Raw genomic sequence first — 24,866 nt, forward strand, 5'->3', positions numbered from 1 at the left:
AAAGAGTCAATTTATTCTTCCAGTGAACAAGACTAAGTTTACTACTTCGTTAAAGTAGTCACCATAATAATAAGTCAAGTGGGAATTAAAATTTTGGATCAGCAAGAAATTGATAATGATTGCCATTGTAATGGAGAGCCAAAGAGATTAATTTGATGCTTGGGAAAGAATGTGAGAAAACTGATAAGATATTTGCTTTTTGTTTCTTCATGGAGAATCAGAAAAGTCTTTTTTTTCTCCCTCTTTTATTATTAAAACAACAACAACAACAACAACAACAAAACCAAAAAAACCAAACAGCAATTCCCTTTTGACCATCACAGTGCTGCAAGTTATATGATAAGGAAGGGAAAGAAAGAAGTCAGCTGCAGTCTGTTATCCCCAAACTTTGTGCGAGTTAAAGCAAAATCCAACTTACTTTAAGTCATCAATAACTTTAGCTTGCTCATTGAGTTCTCTGATATCAACTAAACGTTTCACAAATTTTCTTCCTCGCTGTTCTCCAGTTTGAATGCTAGAAGCTCCCTGCCGCCGGTGATCAACAATTTCCTATTTAAAATAAAGACATATCAACGCCCTCGTCAGAAACTGGACATGAATAGGATTTAACAAAAAAAGTGAATTTTACACCTTAAAATTTGGACTAGAGCATGCAAAAGAATCACTTTCAACTCAAAAGGCAGCCGATTGGAATTCTTCCAGTGATCCAAAGCCCATCATTCAGTTAGACACAATTTAGCTACTACATACATGTCCCCATGAGCAGGATCTGCCTGCTTTCATATGTGATCTGCTAGACTGAAGAGAACCACAGCTCGCTGACCCCAACAGAAATTCTACAGGAACAGAGTATCGTTGGTTTGTGGGACTCAAACCCAGCAGGTGATTTACAATCCGCTGCCCAAATGTTAGCTTGCGTGCATCTCCACAAAATGAACCTCCACCTGATTTCTAAACAACAAACAGGAACATTAGTGTTCTGAGATGAAATCTTCACCGGTGGCAGGCAAGAGACATTTACGATAGAATACCTATTAAAATAGTTCTATGTGAAATTGAAAAATAAGATTAACAGATTATTAGGTAGAAGTACCAGAAAAAGTTTCTTTCATTTGTTTATGTTAGTAATATACTCTATACACTTATAAGAAAATGTAAGAAAACATACACATAGCTACAGCTTTTCCAGTTCAAGCACCTGAAGTTAGTTATCGTATCTCCATGTTTCCAAATTCAAATTCTAGATAACACCAGTGGAAATATGATCTGTGACTTCTTGTGTCTTGTGTTTTTAATATGGCATTAGAAAACTAACAGATTTTTGTTTGTTTGTTTGAAAATGAATCATACAAGCTATGAGACTAGCAAGTTGAACTCAAAAAACTCAAGACTAAGACCTTTCCTTCTGACTGAAAACTTTGATTGCAATGAGCTTGACAACAGTACTTATTTTGGTTGATTAACTTACTGCATGTACAGTCGGAGACATAGTGTCAACTTCATCCTCATCTGACAAGTCAGCTATGTTTACAGAGTTGAGGTCAGCAATATCATCAATATCTTCTTCTCCTGTCAGCGTTGTGAGGGTGTTGCCTAAAGCATTCAGTCTTTTCCCAATGTTTGGATCCATATGAACATCAATACCACACATCTTCCATAACACATTGAGTGTCCAGGTTCCAGCACTACTACTTTCTGAATTTATTAAAAGAAAAAAAGGAATGTTTATCCAGTTAGATTAGACAGCATTTATCAGTTATGAAGAAATGTCTTTACTGCCCACTTGGGAAGAACTTTGAGGAAAATCTATCCCGCAGCTTGTTGCTACAACTTTGCAGCTACTAAGTTATTATTTCTTCAAAAAATTATGTATGCAGACAAATCTAATGAAAATAAATACTCTTCAAAGATAACAGCGAAAGCAGGATTTCTAATAGCAGGAAGTCTAAAGGATGTTCGCCTGCATGAAAAGAATGCTGACTTTTTTAATACCACCCCACCCCCCCCTTTTTTTTTTTTTTTCTTTTCAAAGTGTCAAGTCCTTGAACAGTGAGGCCAGAGGATGATATAGGTATAGCGTGTCATCTGAATACCGTGTCCTCCCAGGATTTTTCTAATGAGTGCCATACTTTGTATTACCAAAATCCAGTACTTGTGAAAAGCAGAACTACAGAATGTATTTTTTTTCCTTCTAAATGAATTCAGCCTATTTCTCTCCATTGAGAATTCCACCCAAGATACATTTTTATTAAATGCAGCATGTATTTTATTCCTAAGTCTCCTCAACACAGAAAAACAAATGAGGAACCATTGTGAGCAAAACTATGGGTATAAGGGACACTACAGATGCAACGTTTGGGCAGATAGATGAGAACCACCAAACTGCAGGTATAATGACTACGATAAACAGTGTTACTTAGTTTTGAAGCATGTCAGAACTCAGCAGGTGTGGCTGGGAGGAGAAAGCATGGGAACAACAGGAACTGTCTCAGGAAGCGCTAAGACAACACAGCTGTTACTATGAACTATTCTCCAATCAAGGAACAAACTGATACACGCAGAAAAACCCACACCAATTAAATTACAACACAGTTATCAAAGCATTTAATTTTTCTGTTTTATGAATTCTTTATTTATATCTGAATGTAATTATTAAAAAGAATATTACCTGCTGCAGCTTGTCCTGTTGTCCTAGAACATACTTCATATGTACCATCTGGCACAACACCTGCATATAAAGCACACGAGTAGGTTACGCACACAGTTTGGAAGCTGCTTTAGACCAGCCTTTCCAAGTTCCCCCTCAAGTCTCTTGTGCTCCATAATCAAGGCTTAAGCATAGTGGACTGGATTTTTAGTTTTAATTCCCATTGAATTCCTTCGTTCATATTTGTTAAGGTTGAATTTACAAGGTAACATCCAAGTTCATATCAACCTGAAATTTCACATGAATTCTAGAACCTTCAGTCTGATATAAATGAAAATCATCTGTATTAAAACACTGAAAATTTTCTGGGACCTTATGACATCATACAAAAGCAATATATCTAATTCTTCCAACATTTATCAGACAAAACATCAAATTAATTCTTACAGTAAGACAGTGTCCCTTAATAAGGGAAAGCAACATGTTCTAACAGTAATATGACCGTTTAGATTCACATTATTTTGCTTTCAAAAAGCCAAAGGTTTTTCTTTGTGGAGAAAGCTCAGTAGTTTAAAAAGGAGCAACAAATGGTAAATAGAGATTTATATCTGCAATTCTATTGTGCGGTATGAAATCTTACTTACATGCATTCATGACTAGATCTCCTCTTATTTCTGGTTTCCAGTCATCCCAACTTGTCTCAAAGCCATCAGCAAAGCGGATACAGAAGTTTTTGAAGTGACCTTTGCTAACTAAAGATTCCGAGGAGCAGGCGGTGATTAATGTGCTCTCAATGGTCAGGACTAAAGCAGAGCCAGTGTCAAGATCAGCTGTATGGTTAGACTGGAAAATAATATCAGAGAGAATTCACTCAAAATTGCAAATATTGACTACACACTTAATGTTTATCTTTTCCTATCACAAAACTGATCCCTTTCTCATATCTTTTTGTATTTTCCTTTCCCTGCACAAAGTTTCAAAAGTACCACATCTGTTCATATAACGTCTTGAATTGCTGTTTTCTAGCAAACACTGCAATCACATTAGGGCAATGGAAGTTGACCTCATCTGGAAAGGGAAAGAAAATCTACATTTCATCATGGACTAGATACTCAAGTACTGTGAACCATTTTGTTACTTCCTAAGCACAGAACAAAATTTCAGGGCTTTAGTCTGTAAAAAAAAAAAAAAAAAAAAAAAAAAAAGGCTGTAGGTTGATCAAATGATGATGAAAAGCAGCTTCTAGACTTGCAAGATTTTTTGGTGTTTATTTTGTTATCTACAGTGGTGTAGAGCATTGAATACACAAATTGTCTGATTAATTTCCAGCTCTCTGTATATGTTAGTCTCTCATTTTGTTCAATGGCAAAAAAAAAAAAAAGCCCACATACTCCCTCTTCTAAAGCTATACTTCTTTTCATACAACATATTTATTGCAAGCATACTGTTTTATATACAGCTTTATTAACCAGATTTTTTTTTTAAAAAGAATTTACTTTTTTTTTTAATAACATAAAAGCATAAAATACTGTCTGCTTTGTCTGCAGCTGCCAGATACAAGATTAAGTATCAGAATATTATGTCATTATGAGTTCTTGGTTATTGCCTCATTACTCCTGTATATTTCAATGTATTATGACTATTCCTTTCTACATCATTAAAATGAGTCATTTCTGTTCTGGAATTATTTCCCTTTCAGAATATTCTCTATTCAACATTGGAACAGTCTCTGAATTCAGGGTTTTCTCTTGAAGCTACATTGCACTATTTATCCTTATAACGCTCCACTGTTATGTGTATTTTATTTTTTGAACTGCTGTCAACAGGCAATGTAGTGTTTTCTATTTCGTAATTAAGAGGTGCTGATCATACTTTTACATATGAAGAGACAGACACAACTGCAGTTATTTCTAAGGCAGGATGAACAAAAGGAATACAGATTACAAAGAATTGCTCTGTAACTGAGAATAAAGCTTCATACTCCCAAGAAAGTGAGGGCCACTGATTTAGCTGCCTTCCTATTTATCTGAAGAAAGAATCAGGATTCAGATTTGCTTTCAGAACTGAGGAAATGTCCTGCAACATGCTCTACTGGTTGCCCAGAAACTCAGAAACCCGCACAACCTGTGAAAGGACTGCAGTGGGGCCACAAAGCACGACCCTTCAGATGCTCCACTGAGCCGTTTCTCATTAAACTTAAAGACAGGAAGGAATACCAGAAGCGTAATGCAACGTACATTCCCTTACAGAATGAGTTAACAGCGCACGAAACAATACATTGTCATGTACATCATATTAGAATCTCCCTGCCCTACGATATACTTCATGCCAGCGACTATAGTTACTATAGTTACATCTCTTTCTATAACCCCATCTGAATTCTTAAATGAAAATAACTGCTTGAAAAACACAAATCAAGTAGTAATTCATACTGTCATTCCTCATTTTGATTAAACAATAGTTCGTTTGCGTATTTTAAAAAGGCTTTCTATTTTTAATTATATGAAAAATATTAATTGAAATTTCTGATGCAAGTTTTCAAGGAAATATGAGTCACATGAACATTTCCATGGACTTTTAAAAGGCATATGGCATAAATGAGAATCCAGTACATTTCCCCAAAACAGAGGGACCAGCTGAAGCATGCATAACTTTGTCTTGCCATAAGTTAGAACGCCATTTCCATCATGAACGCCATCACTACTGCAATTATCAACATGCTACAACTTTTTCATCGGTGTAACAAAAAAATTACATTTATGTACATAAAAGCCATATACCACATAAAAATGGGTATTTCAACAGACTCAACAGCCACGCTGCTTCAGATACTTTGCTTACCTGAGGTGTGTTTGTGATGGGTAGGCAAATTCCTAAGTCATTTACAGTCAGCTGAAGAAATAGAGTCCCAAAAGCCTGTGCAGAGGTTTGCTGGATTCCAGGCAGCATGTCTACTACTTCTTTTGTGGCCATATGAATATCTTTATGCAAAGCCATTCTCTGCTCATTCCAGTTGTCATATGCAGCCTTGTAATTCAGCCAAAATAGCACAGCTTTAGGAAGAAACCAGAATGCTTGGTTGAAATGAACTCATACAAAAAAAAAAAAAAGAAAAAGAAAAAGAAAAAAAAGCACATCTGTTTGTTTTGTTTTGTTTTTTCTACTTGTACTGTTTCTCCATTATGTTTATGCTGTGAATGCTTAGCAATGGGCGTGAGTGCACATACACACATATACATACTCAGGATGTACTTAAGAGGTTCATGGTGCAAAGAACAAGACCAGCAAAGCTGGTTACTGCACTAAAATATAGAAAACAATGCTATTCTCAGCTTCAGAAAGACATACAAAAGCATATTCCTGCAAACTGCCTGAGAACTAATCATCTCACTAAATCAAATTTTTGACATGAGGACTTTTTAATCTATTTGCAAGCAGCAGATCTCCTATAAATAGCTAGGATATTTCATTAAACATTTTTGTTTGGCATGAAATAAACTGAATCTTGAATATGCAAGCCTGTTTGTGAAAAAAAAAAAACACTGAAAGTAAGAAATAGCTAGATCTCTACGAAAAGAAATTTTGCAGCAATTGTCTCTTCCATACCTCTATCAAAGGCCACAGGCTGAGCAAAAACAATTGGTCTGTTCAAAGTAATAAGTACAGCTTCTCTATCCGATGAGCCACTGATTTCTTCTCGGAGAGCATTTCTTAATCCAATTCTTGTCTTAAAATAGGCAACCTGATGAAAGTCTGAGCCAGCTTCTTCATAAACCTTAGAATGTTCAGAAACGGAGAGCAGGAGAAGTTCATAGCAGGGAGGAGGTCAGGGAGGAGGAGAAATAAGTTAGTCTATTTGACAAAATGTAGAATTACAACATGAAGTAAAGATCTCTCCTTTCCCCTTTTCTTCTTTGATCCAAATCTTCTTTGAGGATAATCAATTTCCTCCCATTAGTTTCTAATCACAGTGTTATTTTTCTTATTTATTGTAAAATAAGTTTACTGTTAAATAAAATAACTATTCAGATTATCTATTTTGATACCATGTCTAGATTCTAAAACTTGTATTTGTTTCTAGGCAACAGAAAATATTTCTGTACCATAGAATTAGTTATTCCAGGTGATACCTACTCCATCATTTTATCAGAACAAAGAAAGAAAACAAAGCCATCAGTTGCCTCAGTTCTGCATTTCTAAATCATGCTCTACTAAGTCTCAGCAGCATATGGATAGATGATGAACACCAACCTGATGTTTAACAATCTGTCCTAGTGCCAGATTTAAATCCACCTGGCATTTCCCAAACAGTTTGAGGTAGCTGCTACTTCCAGGCATTGCTTTGGTTTGAAGTCTGTTTGAGAGTTCAAGTTCTATCAATCCAGTTTCAAATCTTACAGCTCGCATCGAGGGTGTTGTAGCCGTCACTTGAATTCCCTAATAAATAAGGAAAATAAAGGAGGAAATTAAAGTGTGCCTCCAAGGCAGTAAGAGAGGTGGGGAGAATAAAATAAAAAATCTTTTTCACCTTGCATCTAAAAAAAGAAGAAAAGAAAAAAAAAAAAGGCATAATGATTTTTCACAGTGAAACCTCAATAAACTATAAGATTACTGGAAGCAAATTCAAGATTCTTCATGCAGAGTATTCTTGATTCAGTTAGCTTTCAGGTGTAAACCAAACTATTCCACCACTAATAGCATCTAGAGCCATTGTTTTATCATTATAAGGTTACCTTAAACTGTAGGCTCAACGAGTATAGAAGAATTTTTGGTTTTTCTCCATCACTTGTGCCATCATGTTCATTCCAAAGAGGTATTGGCTGCTCACCTCCTATACACAATAAATATACACATTCAGATTTTTAACACAGAAAACATTGTAAAACAAATAGGTTTTAAGAAAGTGACATCGAATTAAGCCTCATTTCTATCAGTAATTTGCTAAAGTTTTATAAAAACAGATATAGGTTGAAGACATGACATACACAAGTATAGGTTCAGCTTGTCAAATGTAGCTAATAGTTCCCTACTAGAAATGGAGACAAAGAGATATGATCCTTCCTCATCAGACTTTCTGCAGGAGGACTCGAAGCCTGCTAGGCAACTTGAAAATCTCATTTTCAAAATATATTAGTGCAGGAAAAAAAAATATATTTTCTTATTACTTGATAGTACAGAGTAAATGCCAACCAAATACCATGCATAGAAAGAGGCATTGAAATCATATCAATATCTTTCAGTAATGGAGAAGAAGGTATTCTCTGGCAATTTAATTTAGCAATTAATTCCTCATCCTGGCACATTTCATGCCAAGTTATACATCCCTAAGTTCAAGCAGCAATCCTGTCTTAGCTACCCCTTGAGATCTTATCTGCATTCCATCCTAGTTTATAGGAACAAGTTGTTACTGGGAAAGGCTAAGGCCATTAATTCTCTTGAAAAATGCCAACTCTTCTAATTAGTTATTTGGTGGTAAGAGCTGGTAGTTAAATCATGGATTTTTTAAATGTTATATACAGTAAGTTTTTATCACCCAATATTTATCTGAGTGTCTTTCCTCTCTGTAGTGAGGCTGTGAATGCCTCCTCCCTGGAAGCATTCGTGGCCATGCTGAATGGGCTTTGAGCAACCTGGTCTAGAAGGAGATGTCCCTGCCTATAGCAGGGTGGTGGAACTAGATGAACATAAAGGTCCCTTCAAAACCAAACCATTCTACAATTCTGCTTTTTTAACCACCCTTAAATATTCTTAAATATGGTCACGCAAAGCTACAGTAGGAACCTGAGGGCTCCGAGAAGCAAGAGGAGTTACTATTTTTCCATATATTCCACATATTCCATATGTTATCCACATAGATATTAAAAACTGTTTTTACAGTGCTCTGTTCATTAATTAGATTGTGATCTGTGAAACTCCACCTTACATTGTTTATCCTTGTGTAAAAACTAGCTATTGGTATTTTAGTGGAACAGAAACCATATTTAGGAAATCCACTTCAGTCTACTAGACTAATTGGGAAGCTCAAGCCATGTAAATTACTTTGTTATAAGTCCAAAGGACAAAGCTGTCTTTTTTTTTCCCCACTGCTTCACATTCAGCACCCAGGCCCCAGGTCTGGAGTGCTCGTGCCTGACCACACTGCTGCTGAATTAGCACAGTACAGAAGGCAGCAGTCACATCCAAAACAACAGCAGGCTACTACTCCCAAATTTATGGTCTGAAAAAGCAAAGAACCAGCAAATGGTAATAAATCTCTCACATAAAAACAGAGAAGAGACTGAATATACGAAACTGTGAAATGCTATAAAAGATATAATGTATATAATATACCTTTCCTATTTTGCTGCTTAATGCTCTTTCAAAAAAAAAAAAAAAAAAAAAAAAAGAATAATGATAGCTGTTAAAGTTTTGTTCTTTCCCCAAGTGTTCTCTTACTATACAATGCTGACGTATTTTGCCTCGAACAAACATAAGGTGGTATAAAACTTGTTTCTTCCTCCCATTCAGCAATTCAGATATGTTCAGTTTCCTTCACTGCATCTTTGAAGTGTATCTGGACCTGCAAAGCTGTATTATGTATATTTACGTGTGTCTTTGAATGTGTAAACACACACACAAACACTCCTTTCACTTATACACCACTTGCTAAGTTACTTTTCCAGTGTTTCCAATTACTAATGAATTTTTCCACTATGCAGTCACTTTATTTCTATAATAGCCTTTTCAGATAACCAGAAACATATTAAAAATCCAACTACTTGAAATTCCACCCACTTGAGTGTGTATTCATGTTTGTTAATCAGTAACATTTCTTTCTCCTACATCTTTCTGCCTTTAAAACCTTAACTAATAAAAATTGTATTTCCTTTATTTCTCACGGTTATTTTGCCTATTTATTTTTATTATTTATTAATTAACAGTATATATATTTTACATATTAGTTATTACTTATATTAGTTATTGCTTTCCTTTTTTAATATTCATTTGTCTCATCTACCAATTCTTATTTTGACATAAAGAACACGAAAACATTTCTATAGTTTACTTCTTTGCTCTTCTATTCACCTCCTCCTTTATTGTATAATACCCACAGTAAGTACTGTGTATTTTTTTAAGCTACCAAAGGACAACTAATTTGTAAAACAAAATTTCCAGTTCATACTTTCTACTCCAGAGTAGTCCTGTATCAGTAAAGAGTTCTGATTCTCTTTCAGACTGAGAAAATGAAGTCTCTAACAGGAAGAGCTGGAAGTGATTGGACCTATTATTAAATGATGTGCAAATTCTGATTCACCTATATTCTGATTCACCTATAACTAAAAAAAAAAACCTTCTGTCCGTTAGTTTGTTAGAAAATAAATGCTTTGTAACTCTGATTGTTCCTAAACAGATAAACACAGATATTTCCCTTGCACACTGAAATGGGACAACACCAATATTTTGCAGCTTTGGATTAACATGTCAAAACGATCATGTTTCCCTGTAAAACATTCTCTGGAACAGCTGCAAGATTTTCCAGAGTCTCTGTTCTTACCTCAAACTCAAACTCTGTTGCTTCCTTCCTTGCAGTGTTAGGCACAAAATATGGTGTTTGAATTAAATTCAGAGAACTACATAATGTTGCCATCAAAAAAAGTTTAATAGAAGTTCGTTTTAAGTGCTTCTCCTTACCTGAAACTTTCTGTATGACTTCATTTACTTCCTTCATGAACACTTTTTGTACAAACACTAAATGATTCAAGAGATCAGTTGTGAGATTATGTTCAAAGGAGCCAACCTACAGGAATTAAAAAAAAAAAAAAAAAAGCACAACTTTAGAACAGTTGTCATACCTATGTTTTTAAAACAATATATTTTTAACTCTTACGACTAATCATTCTTGACATAAAAAAACCAACTGTGTGGAAACTGGTATGCAAATATAATTTGTGACACACGAATAAAACTCTAAATGATTTGCTGAAGTCGCATTTAGCTGCTCCTGACACCTATGCAGCTTCCTTATCATTCAAACATGTATTTTTAAATTTTAAAAAATACGCATTTTTGCAAAATGTCTGGCAATTATCTGATACAGAAGCATAAGCTATCAGTTTTAAATGACTCCTGAGTAATGAGCATGATATGCTTTTACTTAACTTGACTGATTAGAAATATTCATTCCAAAAAAGAAAAACAAAAGGAAAGTTTATGTACATCTCCCTTAATTGTTTACACAAAATAACATATTCAAGATCTTTCAAACATAGTTGGCTGCTCATCAAACTAAACACTGAGAACGTTCAGTTTCTATTTCATGCAATTACCGATGTTACATTTGGAACAACTTCTAAACTTGAGAGTTCTGCAGAAAGCAGATAATTAAGCTAAGATGAAGATGCACGAACAGAAATACAAAAGAACAGTTATCAAAGATGCCTCTTGTTTTCAGCACCTACTTCAGCCACACAACGTAAGTAGTTCCCTTGTAAATAATAGCCTTGTTTAGCAGGCAGTTCATCTATGCTCCATATTTGGTCTGAGTAAGTATCGTGTTCTTCCATGATATATTTGCCTGACATAGTGACAGGAGGAAGGTTGAGACTTGCAGAAGGAGGAATGGTTGACATATCAGTGGCAGAGACTTTTGATGTGAAGCGCAATCTATGACTCGGAAGCTCGAAATTAAATCTTGTCTGGGCACCTGTTAAAGGAAAATGGGGAAAAATATCAGCTGGAAAAAAAAAAACACCCGTATTTATGCTTAAGTTTAAGAACACTTTTAGAATTAAAAAAAAAAAATCTTAAAATGTTGAAAGGCGTATGTCTATAGAGCTATATATATCCACCCACATGAATTTGAATTATCTTAATTCTTAAAGAAAACAAAGACAACTTTATTAGTTGATGAAGCAGAGGGTCAAACTAGCTCACCAGCACTGAGATCTTATAAGAGTATTCCTGAGTAGCCTTAGCAATCAAAATTCAATTAATCAAGTATAAACTGATTTTAATAGTGGGAGAAAGCTGTACCTATCAATGTATATATTTCTCAGTCTATTTTTGTATTCTGCGTTTGGCAATAATGTAATAAAAGCATAAATACTCTTTATGGCCCTATCTGATTGAAATTCAGATTAAAAAAAAAAGCCAAGAGCAACAGTCAAACCTCTCACGGTGACTGAGAGAAATATCCAGTCCTCTTGTTTTTTTTTCTGACAAGACCAAACTAAAAGCCATAAAGTTTAAAGTTTCAGAGAATTCTTACCTGTCATCCCATGACTCCGCATTCTTCCCATCTTATATTCCGCCTTCAGGGAGGGCAAGAGTGCTGCTCCAATAGCTATACCATCTATCATGGCACTGAATTTAAGAACTATAGGCTTCTTTTCTAAGCCTTCTGGCAGCTGTGGAAATTCATTTGTTTCAACAGGTGTTTGATTAATACTTGTTGGAGTCTTTTCAGAGGGCAAAGGAGTTGCAACATCTTCTTTTGTGGGCTGAGAGCTACATACACAATGAAGATAAGAAAAGACCATTCTAACGCAATGCACTCTCATATGCTTAAAGTAGCACCATGCCATAAATGGATGGCATTCGGTCAGTGGCATGCTGATGTGCCACACAAACACTTACGCCGTTGATGGCTGCCTGATGAGATCTGAAATCTGCTTCGAGAGCTGGTGAGAACTGCGCACCATCATGCTGTGAAGCGTGGCAGGGTGCTGTGGAATGTTTATGCTGATGGCTCCAACTTTGACCACAGCAGCATTGTTTGTTTTCAGCCCTCTCTGGGCACTATACAAGGCTTGGGATTTGGCAATACTGCATTTCACTACAGTTCTAACAGAAAGTGAGATAGGAATTATTTGCAAATCTTTCAAAATAATTAAAGCTTTATGTTAAAACGAGTTTTAAGGATTAGCTTAATTTCCTAGTATTCAGATAAGTCTTTGTTTATAAACTACATACACATTAATGTTTTGTTCATTTACACACACAGATGCACTACATGCCACAGACAACTATGCTAATATTTAAGAAACCCACAAGGCATGCATTGCAAAAATACCAATACCTGTTACACTGTTATTCTGGCATAATCTAAGATCATTTGAATTTACACACACCAGGCTGCACATCCAGAGACAAATTTTCACGCACATAAACAAGAGCCTTCCATTTCAATTCCTTCTCAGGAATATACTTGAATCATCCTTTTCATAAGATGACTTAGTGAAATCTGATTTCAGCATCCAAAAAGGTCCATGGAAGGAATACTTGCTAAGCAATGAATACATAGAAAGTAATAAATTGGTTAATCAATTAATACTGACGTTTATTAGACTTGGTAATTTGTACTAATATGAGCCAAAACATATTTTTATATTAATTTATATTAATTTGATAAGGATATCATTCACAATGGTTATATAAGATAAAAACAGAAATGCACAAAGATGACAGTTGTAGATTGCAGAATGAAATTTTGGCATATCAGAATTCACTAAGCTCCTGTTAAAAAGGATGCAAGGGGTAACACATTTATGTTTCTAATTTCAGGTTAATTACTGGTGGGTTACCCAGGGAGAATTTATTATGTAGCCAGCAAAGAGTATTACAGCCTCAGAGTGAAAGACAAATAGTTTGGAATATTCAGTTCATCAACTAAAACGTGCAAAAACTATTACTCCCTAAGTATTCTTATTCACTTATTCTGTGAGGCTCTAACACATTACGTTAAACAGTGGTTGGCCTAAAACATCTTCAGGTGTAGAAACAAGACACCATCATCCCTCTACTTATAACAAACAAGTCCACAGCACTACTGCACAATCACAGGCCTATCTACAGTGGATTCCAGAAACACTTTCAGATTTTCACACTCATACTAGGGCTACAAGAGACCTAAAGCAGTTACAGATTAAAATTTTTGAGTAGAAGCTCAGTATGAAGAAGGAAACAAATCTCTATTTGCAAGTATTTTCAAGAAGAAAACATTTATACAGACACATACTACATAAGAAAAGGGCAGATTTGACTCCACATGGCACGGAGAACAGAACTAGATGATCTTTAAGATCCCTTCCAACCTAAGCCATTCTATGATTCTGTGATTATTTCTCTGTTGATGTTTCCATGTTTTCTGCTCAGCTCCACCAGCTAAGCTTTCTGACTGATCTACTACGAGGCCAATCAAAAAATATATTATTCTTCCTTCAATAATGCAAAATACTACTATATTGACTGTTGAGGAAGTCAGGGCTTGATGGACAAGAATAACACTCAAGGGAAGTTGTAAAATCTCTTCCTGGTGTGTACCATATAGACATAATATAATCTTAATCTAGACTTGCTTTAAAAGCAAATTCAGTTGGAGTTGAAGTCTGTTTGAGTTTATAATCAAACCTGAGCACACACTAATTCATACAACTTGAAGCAATTCCTTAATTTAAAAAAAAAATAAATGCACAAATACAGCTTTCATGGAAGAATTAGATTGGAAATAATATTCTCAGTGTGGACCTCCCAAGTACCAAACAAGATTAACAGTGCATCTCTGCTTATATATTTGCATATTTTATGTAACTAATGAATTTCACTGTCATTTGTCTGGTCTACAGAAAGCCTACTTCCATGACTTCTATGAAAGTAGAAGTCAGAACAACTGGGTGGCTATACACTTATTCTGAGTAATCACTGCACACTGTGTGTCTGCAGTTTCGCAGTGTGCAAGCATGCATCTATAACAGGACTGATTGAGTACTGTCAAAATAAGTTACATCAATGTAACTCATTCAGAAGTAACTCTGTCTTCTAATGCCAATTCCAAAAATGACAGTTCTCCCAACTGAGTCTTGAACAAACTCTCTGTCCCACTACAGAAATAGCTATATGGCCACCAAATGAGAAACTACTTCCACACAAAGGGAACTAAGAGACCTGAAAGGGTTCACCTTCATGAGTAGCAGATGCACAAGCAGAGTTTTAATGCAAACATTCTATGTTAGTACACCCTTGTCAGCAAAGCTAGTAACCCAGCACTGAAGTAAATAAAGACAAAAAAAAAAGAAATGGTCCTCCTCATACTCAGATCACAACAGGTACCACCACAGCAAGCACAGCAGTTTCTTATCCAATTAAAAACTATCTATCGTTTCTGTCCTCTGCATTTATCAGCATTATTTTCACTCATTAAAACAAGCACAGAAGCACTTCTAATGAACTTAAATCAGTGAAACCACTCTAGCATTACAGTATTGACAATATAATGTAATAACTGCCCCTAAAACTAGACTGTTAAAAGAGAACATACAAGTTGGGGTTTTTGGACACATACTTGCAGGCCACATTAAAACCTTACCTAGCTATTATTAGATGTTAAACTGAAACGTATTCAAGCAACATCTTCCTACACAATCACACACAACGAATGCAGCCGTTAGCTATATAACAGTTAGTTGCAAGACTATTAAACATAATAATATGACATACAGAAACTCTTGTTTGGCTGTGCTTGTAGGAGATGTAGGAAAATCCTCCAGTCTATAGATGAAGATTGAAGAGAAAGCAAGAAAAACAAAAACAAAGCAAATAAAGAATAAACAGTCATGCAAAATTAGTCAGTTAATTATTTGTAACCCACAATATGACATTTACTTTCAAAGTTAATAACTTTGAGGTTTGGGGTTTGTTAGTTATTTCTTGTTTTTTTCCAAAAGATTTAGTCAACATTTTCCCCCTTTTTCCACCACTTCTATATTAAAGTTCTGTGACGTTATGGCATAAAAAAGACACGAAAAACCTCAGCCATCTTCAGAAACATTGCATGTCTGTCAGATCAGAACTTCTATTTATCCTTCTGAAATACGTTTATCAGGCACAGTTTAGCTGTGAATATCAGTAAAATTCTATCCATTTGAAGTCCTTCATAGTATTTTCCAAACTAAGCAGGAATAAATAAATAAAAGGAAAAAAGAAAGAGTGACTCAAGTCAAGTTATTTATCTCCTTTTCCACAAAATTATTAATATTTTAAAACCAGATCACATACTGAGGGTTACTCAGCTAACATTCAAACTGCATGAGGGTGTTCTGTTACAAAGAGTTGTACATTAACTGTTGTTTTGCAACTCAACAACTTTCAGCTGGAAACAAAGAAAAATAATGCATGCCTTTCCTGAGTCTGTGAACCCGGTAAATAAATAAATAAAAAAATAAATAAATGTGGATGTTGAGAATGTCATTCAAGATGTTCATGCACAAAATATGATTTTCTTTCTTTCCTTTTTTAAATTGTGTCAATTATATAAAGAACAGGGAATGAATATCAGAATGGTAAAAATAACAAAGGAATCATGCAATAGGGAAGCTCAGGAAGATTTCTATTACAGTAACGATACAGATCTCAAATAGGAAAAATCAGCATTAGTAAGTTAAATATTACAGATAAAATCTTGTATTATTTAGTGGAATCTACAAGTTTCCAAAAACAATTAGAAGCATAATAGAAACATTAAATAGTATGTAATATTGTTTCCATGAGTATATCACATCAAATAAAACTGGTGCAGAAAGGTCTGATTGTATGATTTATTTATTTATACGAGAGGATCTGTTCCCTACAATTTTTCAGTAAGGTCACCCGTTTACACTGCGATCCTGCAATCAGTTCAGAACTCACTAACACCTGCCATTCCAAATAGAAAGAAACAGGAGTATTTTGTTCACAGAACTCTAACTAAAACTTACATAATTGAGGGCCCTACACTGAAACCATCTGCACACCGTAATCCTTAGCTCATTCAAAGATGTGCCTTTCATAGAAAAGCCTCCAGTCAGCAGGAACACACAATTAGCTTCAGGAGTCAAACTCGGGCCAAGTTCTGCAACAGCTGCACAGTCACCATCAGACTGTAACTTCATGGATTCTACCTAGAATCACATTATCAAGGCTTTCTCCATAAGCTACATGACATTAATGTCACGAAACTGATACTGCTACTACACAATGTTGCTTGAGACATTTTACATCATCAGGCATCATACTTACTGAATATTTGGGGTAATTCCCTCCAGCAGGACGATATTGACACCTCCTATGTGAGCAGTGGCACATGTCTCGGTCATCTTTTGATGCAGTACATCTTTAAGAAAAAACAGCACTTAACACACATCATTCCTTCTAATACTTCCAGGTAAGCCTACTACTTTCAAAAACATAGAAGCAACAACGTAATTAATAGATTACAGTTTCAGTAATCACAGTATGATACATCACATTTAAACTTTGACCAAAAAAAAGACTTTCGAAAATGAAAGCAGTAGCTTTATCTCCTGAAAGAATTTTTTCTCATAAGTCATTTTATGGAAATCGTGCTTCCTTTTAAACATCTCAGTAGCATTCAATATGTTCTTCTAAAAACCGTTCTTTTATTACCCTCACTCAGTCACTACGTACATCCATTTGTAAATAAAACATACTACAAATACATATACATTGGTATAGGTATGCACATACACATGCAATGTAAAGCCACTACTGGAATTAATTACAGTGTACAATTTAGCTTATCACACCTTTCATTTTTTCTTTCAAAGTGAAACTGCCATGGATTCTCTTCAGCTCCGATTCCATTGTCAGACCACCAATATCTGCCTCCAGGTGGGTTCGATTCACCATGCCTATCCCAAATACTATGAGAGTCACGTGCTGTGGCTCCGAAGTCACCAGACTGCGCTTCCTCTGCACATCTCTGCCATTATCCTGTTCATTCTCAAACACCACTCTGCAAGCAGGTTCAGTTGGGCTTCGAACACCTACAAAAATACTACTGAGTTACTTGAGGATATTTTAGAAGAAATCCTTAGTGTATCTGATGTATAAACTTTTGTGTTTGGAACCAAGGATATGTCTTGTACATTTTTAGACAAATCATCTGAGCCCCACTTATTCCATTTTAATAAAATTGGCACCCAAACCAAATCCTAGACAAAACAGGGACAATAGTAAAACTGGTTTACCTGTTGGCCCAAAGGTTTCAGAAGACTTTTCTAAAATCCCAGTTGGATCAGAAATGAGTGAATAGAAGTTCAATAGTTTATACATATTTTGCCAACACTCAGCAGAAGGTTCACTCTGTTCTGACACAGTAATAGAGTCAGAGTCATCCATATGAATAGTCATGTCAACCACATCTTTTGAGCCTTTCCTGGACACCTTAGAAGTTCTTCTTTCTGACCTGCCCAGGGAATTCTTGTTTCTAGACTCCTTCTTATTGTTCTCGTTGTTTGCTCGTTTGTTCTTAGTGTTGTTCACTCTGTTACCTCCATTAAGACTTCCTCGAGAGCTCCGGCTAAAATCAGAGGAGCGGAAGTCTCTGTGTTTTCGGGTTTTGAAAGTAGGTGTTGGAGAGGCGGAACCAGCTGTGTATCTGCTAAGTTTGATGTCTGTTTGCGTGGCTTTGATGTCATCAACCATTGTACTGAACTGATGAATAAGACGAACCAGTGCCATATCTACGTGCTGGCTTATGGACTGGCAAGATATTGTGAAGTTACAGTGAAAAGTATTATAATAGCGTTTATTCAAGTCATGAAAAGAAAGGGCGTTGGCAGAGTGATGAGGTGTGCACATGGATTTCTCCATTACAACTGCACTAATACTGAAAGTTTCCAACATCAAAGCTGGTTTGAATTCAAGAGGAGGAAGGTTGACAGCTCCTTGTCTAGGAAAGAAAACATACAAGTTACATTTTATTTCTCTCTATAACTGGCATAGAGTCAAATACATCTTACAGTACAACTGATTTACTGAATTCAACCTTTCCTCTCATGGTATCGCATTCATAGTATAGTTTTAAATATTGGAGATGAACCTTTGTACTTCCATTAACATAGTAACCATTCAGTTCACTGAAAACTTAGTTTGGCATGCCATTTTTTTTATTATATCCTAAGACATCACCCAAAACACTCAGGCAGGGATAAAAGAAAAAAGAATACATTAATAAATAATTAGGTATTTACAATGAAAATAACAACCTCATTGCAGGTGAATTACAAAACCTCAATTCAGAACATCTCAAATTTCTCCCACAGTAATTCCTATCTACTACCCTTCCCCAGTCTCCAATTTTCAGAAGTAGCTGAGGTTCAAATACTTGAAATTTTGAAATCTTTTACATAGGAAGAGAAATACAAAACAAAAATAAAATGTGTCAGATTAAAAAAAAAAAAAAAAAAAAAAAACCACAAAGCAAAAAAACAAACAACAAACAACAACAACAAAACAACTGCGCTTTAGAATTGCATTTGTCTTCTTCGCAAATGAAAGCCCTAATTTCCATTCTTTAGCCAGTACACGTATTTTCAAATATTTAACAAAATACCTTCGAGCTCGCTTGCTTTTTCTGTCCTTTGCTGTATCTGAATCAACAATATCTGCTCTGAGGCAGTCCAAAGTTCCTGAGAATGAAAGGTACTCTCCAAAGTACATTCTGTAGCAGAGTGGCATTGCATCCTGAGACTGAATCCCTGTGTAACTTAGAAGAGGTTTGAAAACAACCTACAGAACAAAGAACACTGATTTACTTTACATTCTCTAGATTATTTCTGTATTCTAATTTTCCTACATCATCATTTGTTGATCTATCATTACAGTAATATATAGAAAAAAATAATTTTATCGACTGTGCCAAAAAACAGCAAAAGAAGGAAAAAAATGACAAACTTTATGAATTTTTGTGTACAAAGATTGACTGCATAACAAGTTAACATTGGATAGCTAGCTTTGGGAGCAAGCTTTATGCAGTACAGTTGAATGTCCCCCCCCGATTAAAAAGCACTCAGAAGATCTAGGCTATTGTCATAAATGCTCCAAACATTTGTTGAAGTTATGAAACAATTTTCTAATCACTGTTCATAAAATTTGCTAAAGAAATCTCAGATGTTACTTGAGCCTTTCATCCTTGCACAGGATGCATAAGATAAGCACGTAAGAAAATCAGGATAAAATTCTAATTACTGTAGAATTTTATTAAGTAATCAGCGAGCCACCCTTACCTGCGCATCCGCTAGCTGGACAGCAGGAAATCCCTGGTTACCTTCTTCCACACCTGCAATGTCATCCTGACTGGTGCTGTGCTGTGAATGTGTGCCATCCAGGGTGTTCTGGTCACTAGACAGAACTGTGTTGAAGTCTGAAGCAGAGGGTATGGTAGGAAGATTGGGTGCAACACCTGAAAAATAAATACCCTTGGAACACTTACACCACAGCATTTTTTTTTAACATGATTAACTCTTTAAACTCATCCAAGTTTATAACACATTATAAACATAGGAAGTTAGCCTCCTAATCTAGTCCATAACCTTGCAAAAATGGCATTCAGAAACAGTATGATATTGTTCAGCTCAAATTTGAAAAGCACAAAAATTTTCCCTCCTTTCTGTACTCCTTCTGAAGGCCTGTATTGCATTCTACTGGATAGCTAATACACCCAGCGCCTTGAGTTTGTATTGGACTTGCATCCTGTGAGACAGAGATGTTCTGCCAATGCATGCTCAGCCAGAACTCAACATTAGAGCACTTACCAGAGAGCCATGGCTATCTGCTTTCAGAGAAGAATGATTTGGGTATATCTGCATCTGAGTCAGAGTCACTCAGTCTAATTACAGGAATGTAAACTTGTGAACAAACATTTACGGTTTCAACAGGAAAAAAAAAAATAATATAACTTTCTCTGAAAGCAAAATTGAAAGCTATACTTCTACCATATAATTCCTTTTGCAGAGAACCACATCACATTTAATAGAAAGGCCACACCAGTTAAGCAGTCTGTAGAGAACGAAGATGTTTTGGGGAGATCAGACTATTTGTTCAACATTAAAAACAAACAAGAAACAACTCTGAAGTTATTGACCACAATTAGTATGTTGTAACTGGAAGGCTGTTAATCAAAGAAACATTCAAATTTAGAGTTGCAGAAAATGAAGACATATTTCAGAAGAAACAGTAAATGCAGGAAAGTCAACCCACAGTCACATCTTCAACTCAGTTGCTAACAACAATACCTGTTGGAAGACTGTTGTGGCCAGATTTGGTGGCTGGACTTTCTTGTACTACACTCCCTCTGTTGCTCACAGCATTTGACATCCAGTTGTAGAAACTCACAGAAGATGGTTCAGACAGCAAAGGATGTTCAGATAGCATATCTGTGGCCACAGTATTTCCTATACAGATAAATCATAACATTTCACATTTCAAGTATCAATGTAGGCAAAAAGCAGGAACACAGCATAATTTTACTGAGAATACAGATCTACTATCAAAACAGCGAGTTTAGTTGTCTGTCTGTTCCAACAGATTCTGTGTCCTTCCAAACTACACACACTACCACAGAAACTATACAAGGACATTAATAGATGTTGCGGTACAACTATTTTTGTGTTTGTTCATTTCTACCATCATTGGAGGAAAGCAGTCATTAAGAAACAGAAGTACCTTTTCTTCTGTAAAATATTTCATCCTCTGACAGCAAAGGAGAGAAGTTTTAGAGCAAAAGCAACATCAAACTTATCTGTTTATATAAATTGCAACAAGGCACGCTCAACAATAACACACAATGTACAAATTTCAGTGCATGTAATTCAAACTTCTACAATGCACACGTTCAAAGGACCATTAATTTGTATACAATAATAAAAACCTGCAAATTACAAAATTACTGGAACATTCATTTCAGTCCACTTTCTGACCCACTTACAAGGTCAACAAAAAAGAATCACCTGACAAATGCAGAACAACCACTTATTCCTTCTTCATTCAAAGAACACATTTATCTACATACATACGCTCAGAAAGTAGGAAGGCTATATAAAAGGCAAACACCTTAGTTTGTTAGTTGCCTTTTCTTGTTTTCCTAATCCAAAGCACATACTATTTGTTTCCAGGAAGCTGCATGACGCATTGATCTCTAGAGCTGATTTTTATTTTTAGGGTGGGATCTGTCCTCTCTTCCTACGCCATCAACCCTTAACCTACATCATACCTGTTCTTGTTAAAGAACTACTTTTAACTGCAGTTGTACTTCTTTGAGGAGTTCCTTCCAGAAGATTATGCAAGCTAGGAAAACTTCCAGTAAGATAGCTGAGCAGACTCTCTTTTCTTGGACTTTCCTTGACTGCCATGCCAGAACGGCCAACATGCACTGGCGAATCCGTAGCTGTATCTCCACTGGTGTAACTCAAGGAATGATACGGATGTATGCCCTTGTAGACAAAACATAAAGAAACTAATGAAGTGTTGTGTAAACTGTAAAAAGGAAGTGGCATTTGTTCTGAATATGAGATTGAAACACAGTAACTATGAAGTCTCACTCCTAGAAATTTTAGACAAGTAGCATTTTGCTTGGGCCAGGTTATACACCGCAGAGTTATTGCGCAGTAAGTTGCTTTTAAAGTTGCTATAATATTTGAAAAATAAGGTGTAAAAATAATTTTAAAAGCAAAACGTAACAAATGGACTTGCAGATGTGTATAATTAATCTAAGACAAATATGTAGAAGGAACAGTACACTGACTGTAAATCTCATTTGGATTTAGTATTTGAAGATCAAATCCCTTGCACCCATAGTATAAATATAGTCAACTCCAGGGAAGGCAAAGAATGGGAGCTGGGGACTTTTGGCAACAAGAGGAAGGCTCCTGCTTCACTTAAGTGCTTACAACTTACAAACAGGATCTCTGCCTTCACAGCTGAAGAACAGCCAGATATGCAGAGCATCTGGGCTACCAAACTCTAAAACATGCAAGACCAATAGGAGGAAGCAGTGAGTCACAGGACTTGGTGACCCCTTGCTACAGGGACAGGGGCATGTATCTGCTGATCTGACTTCACATCTAGAGAGGTTTGCTGTCTGTGGGGAGCCCCAGATGGAAGACAACAAATTGCTTAAAATGCCCAACTTTTTCTGTTCAGAAAATGGAGATGAAAACAAAATATTCCAGTTTTCTGAGCAGTTTGTGGAGATAAAAACAACGACACAATTTTGCAAGGTAATGGAATGCTTTGTCAATTTGAGATTTGAGATAACGAGAAAGATTTCTGTTCCCACCAGCAGATTATAAGCAGTGATCTGCAGGCTTAAATGACACGTATAGATGTTTTTAAAGTTTGGTTCTGAAGTTCAGTGGCAAGAAAAACAATAAAGAACAGATACAGAATGTACATCGACTTATCAAACATTTCTTTTACAGCACAAGAAGCACGTTCTCTATGTATCAGTTACTTTTCAGACTACCTGCAGCCTACATAATTGATTCTAGACAGACCAGCTATAAACCTCTTTTTCCCTTTGTGCATCATGCTATAAGCTTACCTTTATTTTCAGAACAGAATCACTATGAGTGTGAGTCTTGGACAGTTTCCTCATGATCTCAGCACCAGTAACAGGCCCAGAAGAGCCACTAGTAGGTGGAGGTCGATTAGCTGTTCCTTCCAAGAGCATTGTATGCTCGCTGACAGTAGCTGGAACCAAGCAAACAATTCTTCCTCAATTGTATGTATTACAGGGAATCAAGATTATCTATTATTAGACACTTAATTACCAGTAGTCGTGAACTTCCAGGTTCTGTTACATACCCACACATAGCTGCCTAGGGAATACTAAGACACGTAAGAAAATCTCAAACACAAGTACAATCTTTTTGTTCTTCCAACATCCTACAACAAGTACTGCACAAAATAGATGTGCTATACTGCAGGTGAGCTCACTTGCTTACAAAATTCCTGCTTATCTTCCTCTCCTAATCCGTTTATAAGAGTCCTCACAGGGGACAGCATTCTCCACAGCACTCTTATTAACTAATTTTATTTCTTAGGACAGTAAAACTGAATGTAGATGCTAAAAACAGAAAATAACTGATTCAACTCAAGATAGTTAAATAGATTGTTCTAATTGACAGATATTTATGCCCTTCCTTCCAGTAGTTCTTAATTAACTTAGCTGTAAATCAGCTGAAGAGACAGATGGGTACTTTCTGTTACACTGGCAATGTGTAAGTTGGCAGCAGAAATCTACCACAGACAAACTAGTAAAAATGGAATAAAACAAGATTTATGAAAATACATCTTCATAAAGGGAAGATGGTAGATTTGAAGCTGTTCCTGAGAGAGTTCATAGAATTGTGTGTTACAATCTTAAGATAAGAAACTGCACGACAAAATTATAATTACAAGCTAACAAATAAGAAAATTGATGTATTTTGGGCTGTGAATAAGACAAAGCACGTGAAGCAAGACACAAAATTTCCTTTTTTGCTTTTTCCCAAATGACATACGATAATAATATTATATTAACACTACAACCAGTGGTTTCAAAATGAAGAGGATTTTATAAAAGAAGCTTGATGATTCTACAGAAAGAATATAATATCTTGAAAGCATTAAGTGCTTTGAGAGGAAGTTATTTGTCCCTATGAGCTTTTAGGAAGAGAGAAGAACACTAAAATACCTGCATCAAATTCAAACTCTGCTCCGTCAGCACTTGTGTCACTCTGAAGACCCCCTCCATCCAATCCAAGCCCGTCCTCGTGCTCACGGCAAACACTTGTATGCAGTTTTACAGGCTGAGTTGGTCTGTGTAAGCTGACTCCTTTAAAGGCTGGGGTCACTACAATGAACTTCATCCACTGCCTCGCTAGGGCGACCAGACCTTTCTTTAAGGTAACTAATGCAGGAAGGCCATCACTCTTAAAAAAATTAACAGAAATGGATTATCGTAATGTTTTAGAGTCGACTGTAGGAAAAAAGTCAGCATTACAGAATTATTTTTTCAAAGACGAAACACTCCCATTCCTGCAGGCCTATGATGGAAGTGTGCTGGCACCACACAATTTCCATTTAAATATATGAAGTCAAAGTGCTAAGAGATAAAAACTGCTGTTTTACCAAACACAATAAACACATTAACGTATATGACCTGGGGATCGAGCCCAAAGGGACAAGAATAAGCAACAGGAAACAGGATTATTAAATATGAAATGAAAAGTATTCAAACAGTTGTAAGACTCTAAACTATGGACTGAAAATTAGAGCAGCCCTCGAGTGACTGCAGAAACAATTTAAAAAAAATGAAATTTGGGGTTTTTTTTGTTCATAGCAGTCATTCAAAAACATAAATTTGAAGTAAAAACATAGATTGTTTTGACTGCATCACTGAGAAGCACTAAAAGAACAAACA

The 24,866-nt window shown here is 35.8% G+C and overlaps 1 protein-coding gene across 1 annotated transcript in view; it reads right to left on the bottom strand.

Annotated features, from left to right (window-relative positions):
- BLTP1 (bridge-like lipid transfer protein family member 1) overlaps nt 1–24,866 on the bottom strand; it is a gene marked incomplete at both ends in the record, with an annotated part of 100,945 nt that overhangs the window by 24,139 nt on the left and 51,940 nt on the right. The window contains 23 exons of the mRNA XM_079534613.1: nt 419–549; nt 751–951; nt 1,469–1,695; nt 2,669–2,728; nt 3,292–3,490; nt 5,489–5,700; nt 6,254–6,422; nt 6,899–7,084; nt 7,381–7,478; nt 10,319–10,424; nt 11,086–11,330; nt 11,895–12,133; nt 12,263–12,469; nt 15,122–15,172; nt 16,679–16,772; nt 17,206–17,445; nt 17,650–18,353; nt 19,017–19,192; nt 19,690–19,865; nt 20,698–20,856; nt 21,675–21,894; nt 23,004–23,152; nt 24,138–24,375. Of these exons, the coding sequence (XP_079390739.1) occupies nt 419–549; nt 751–951; nt 1,469–1,695; nt 2,669–2,728; nt 3,292–3,490; nt 5,489–5,700; nt 6,254–6,422; nt 6,899–7,084; nt 7,381–7,478; nt 10,319–10,424; nt 11,086–11,330; nt 11,895–12,133; nt 12,263–12,469; nt 15,122–15,172; nt 16,679–16,772; nt 17,206–17,445; nt 17,650–18,353; nt 19,017–19,192; nt 19,690–19,865; nt 20,698–20,856; nt 21,675–21,894; nt 23,004–23,152; nt 24,138–24,375 (4,487 nt within the window). The remainder of the gene's footprint in view (nt 1–418; nt 550–750; nt 952–1,468; nt 1,696–2,668; nt 2,729–3,291; nt 3,491–5,488; nt 5,701–6,253; nt 6,423–6,898; nt 7,085–7,380; nt 7,479–10,318; nt 10,425–11,085; nt 11,331–11,894; nt 12,134–12,262; nt 12,470–15,121; nt 15,173–16,678; nt 16,773–17,205; nt 17,446–17,649; nt 18,354–19,016; nt 19,193–19,689; nt 19,866–20,697; nt 20,857–21,674; nt 21,895–23,003; nt 23,153–24,137; nt 24,376–24,866) is intronic.

This window comes from Tetrao urogallus, assembly GCF_951394365.1.
Source record: "Tetrao urogallus genome assembly, chromosome: 4".
Taxonomy (NCBI): Eukaryota; Metazoa; Chordata; class Aves; order Galliformes; family Phasianidae; genus Tetrao; species Tetrao urogallus.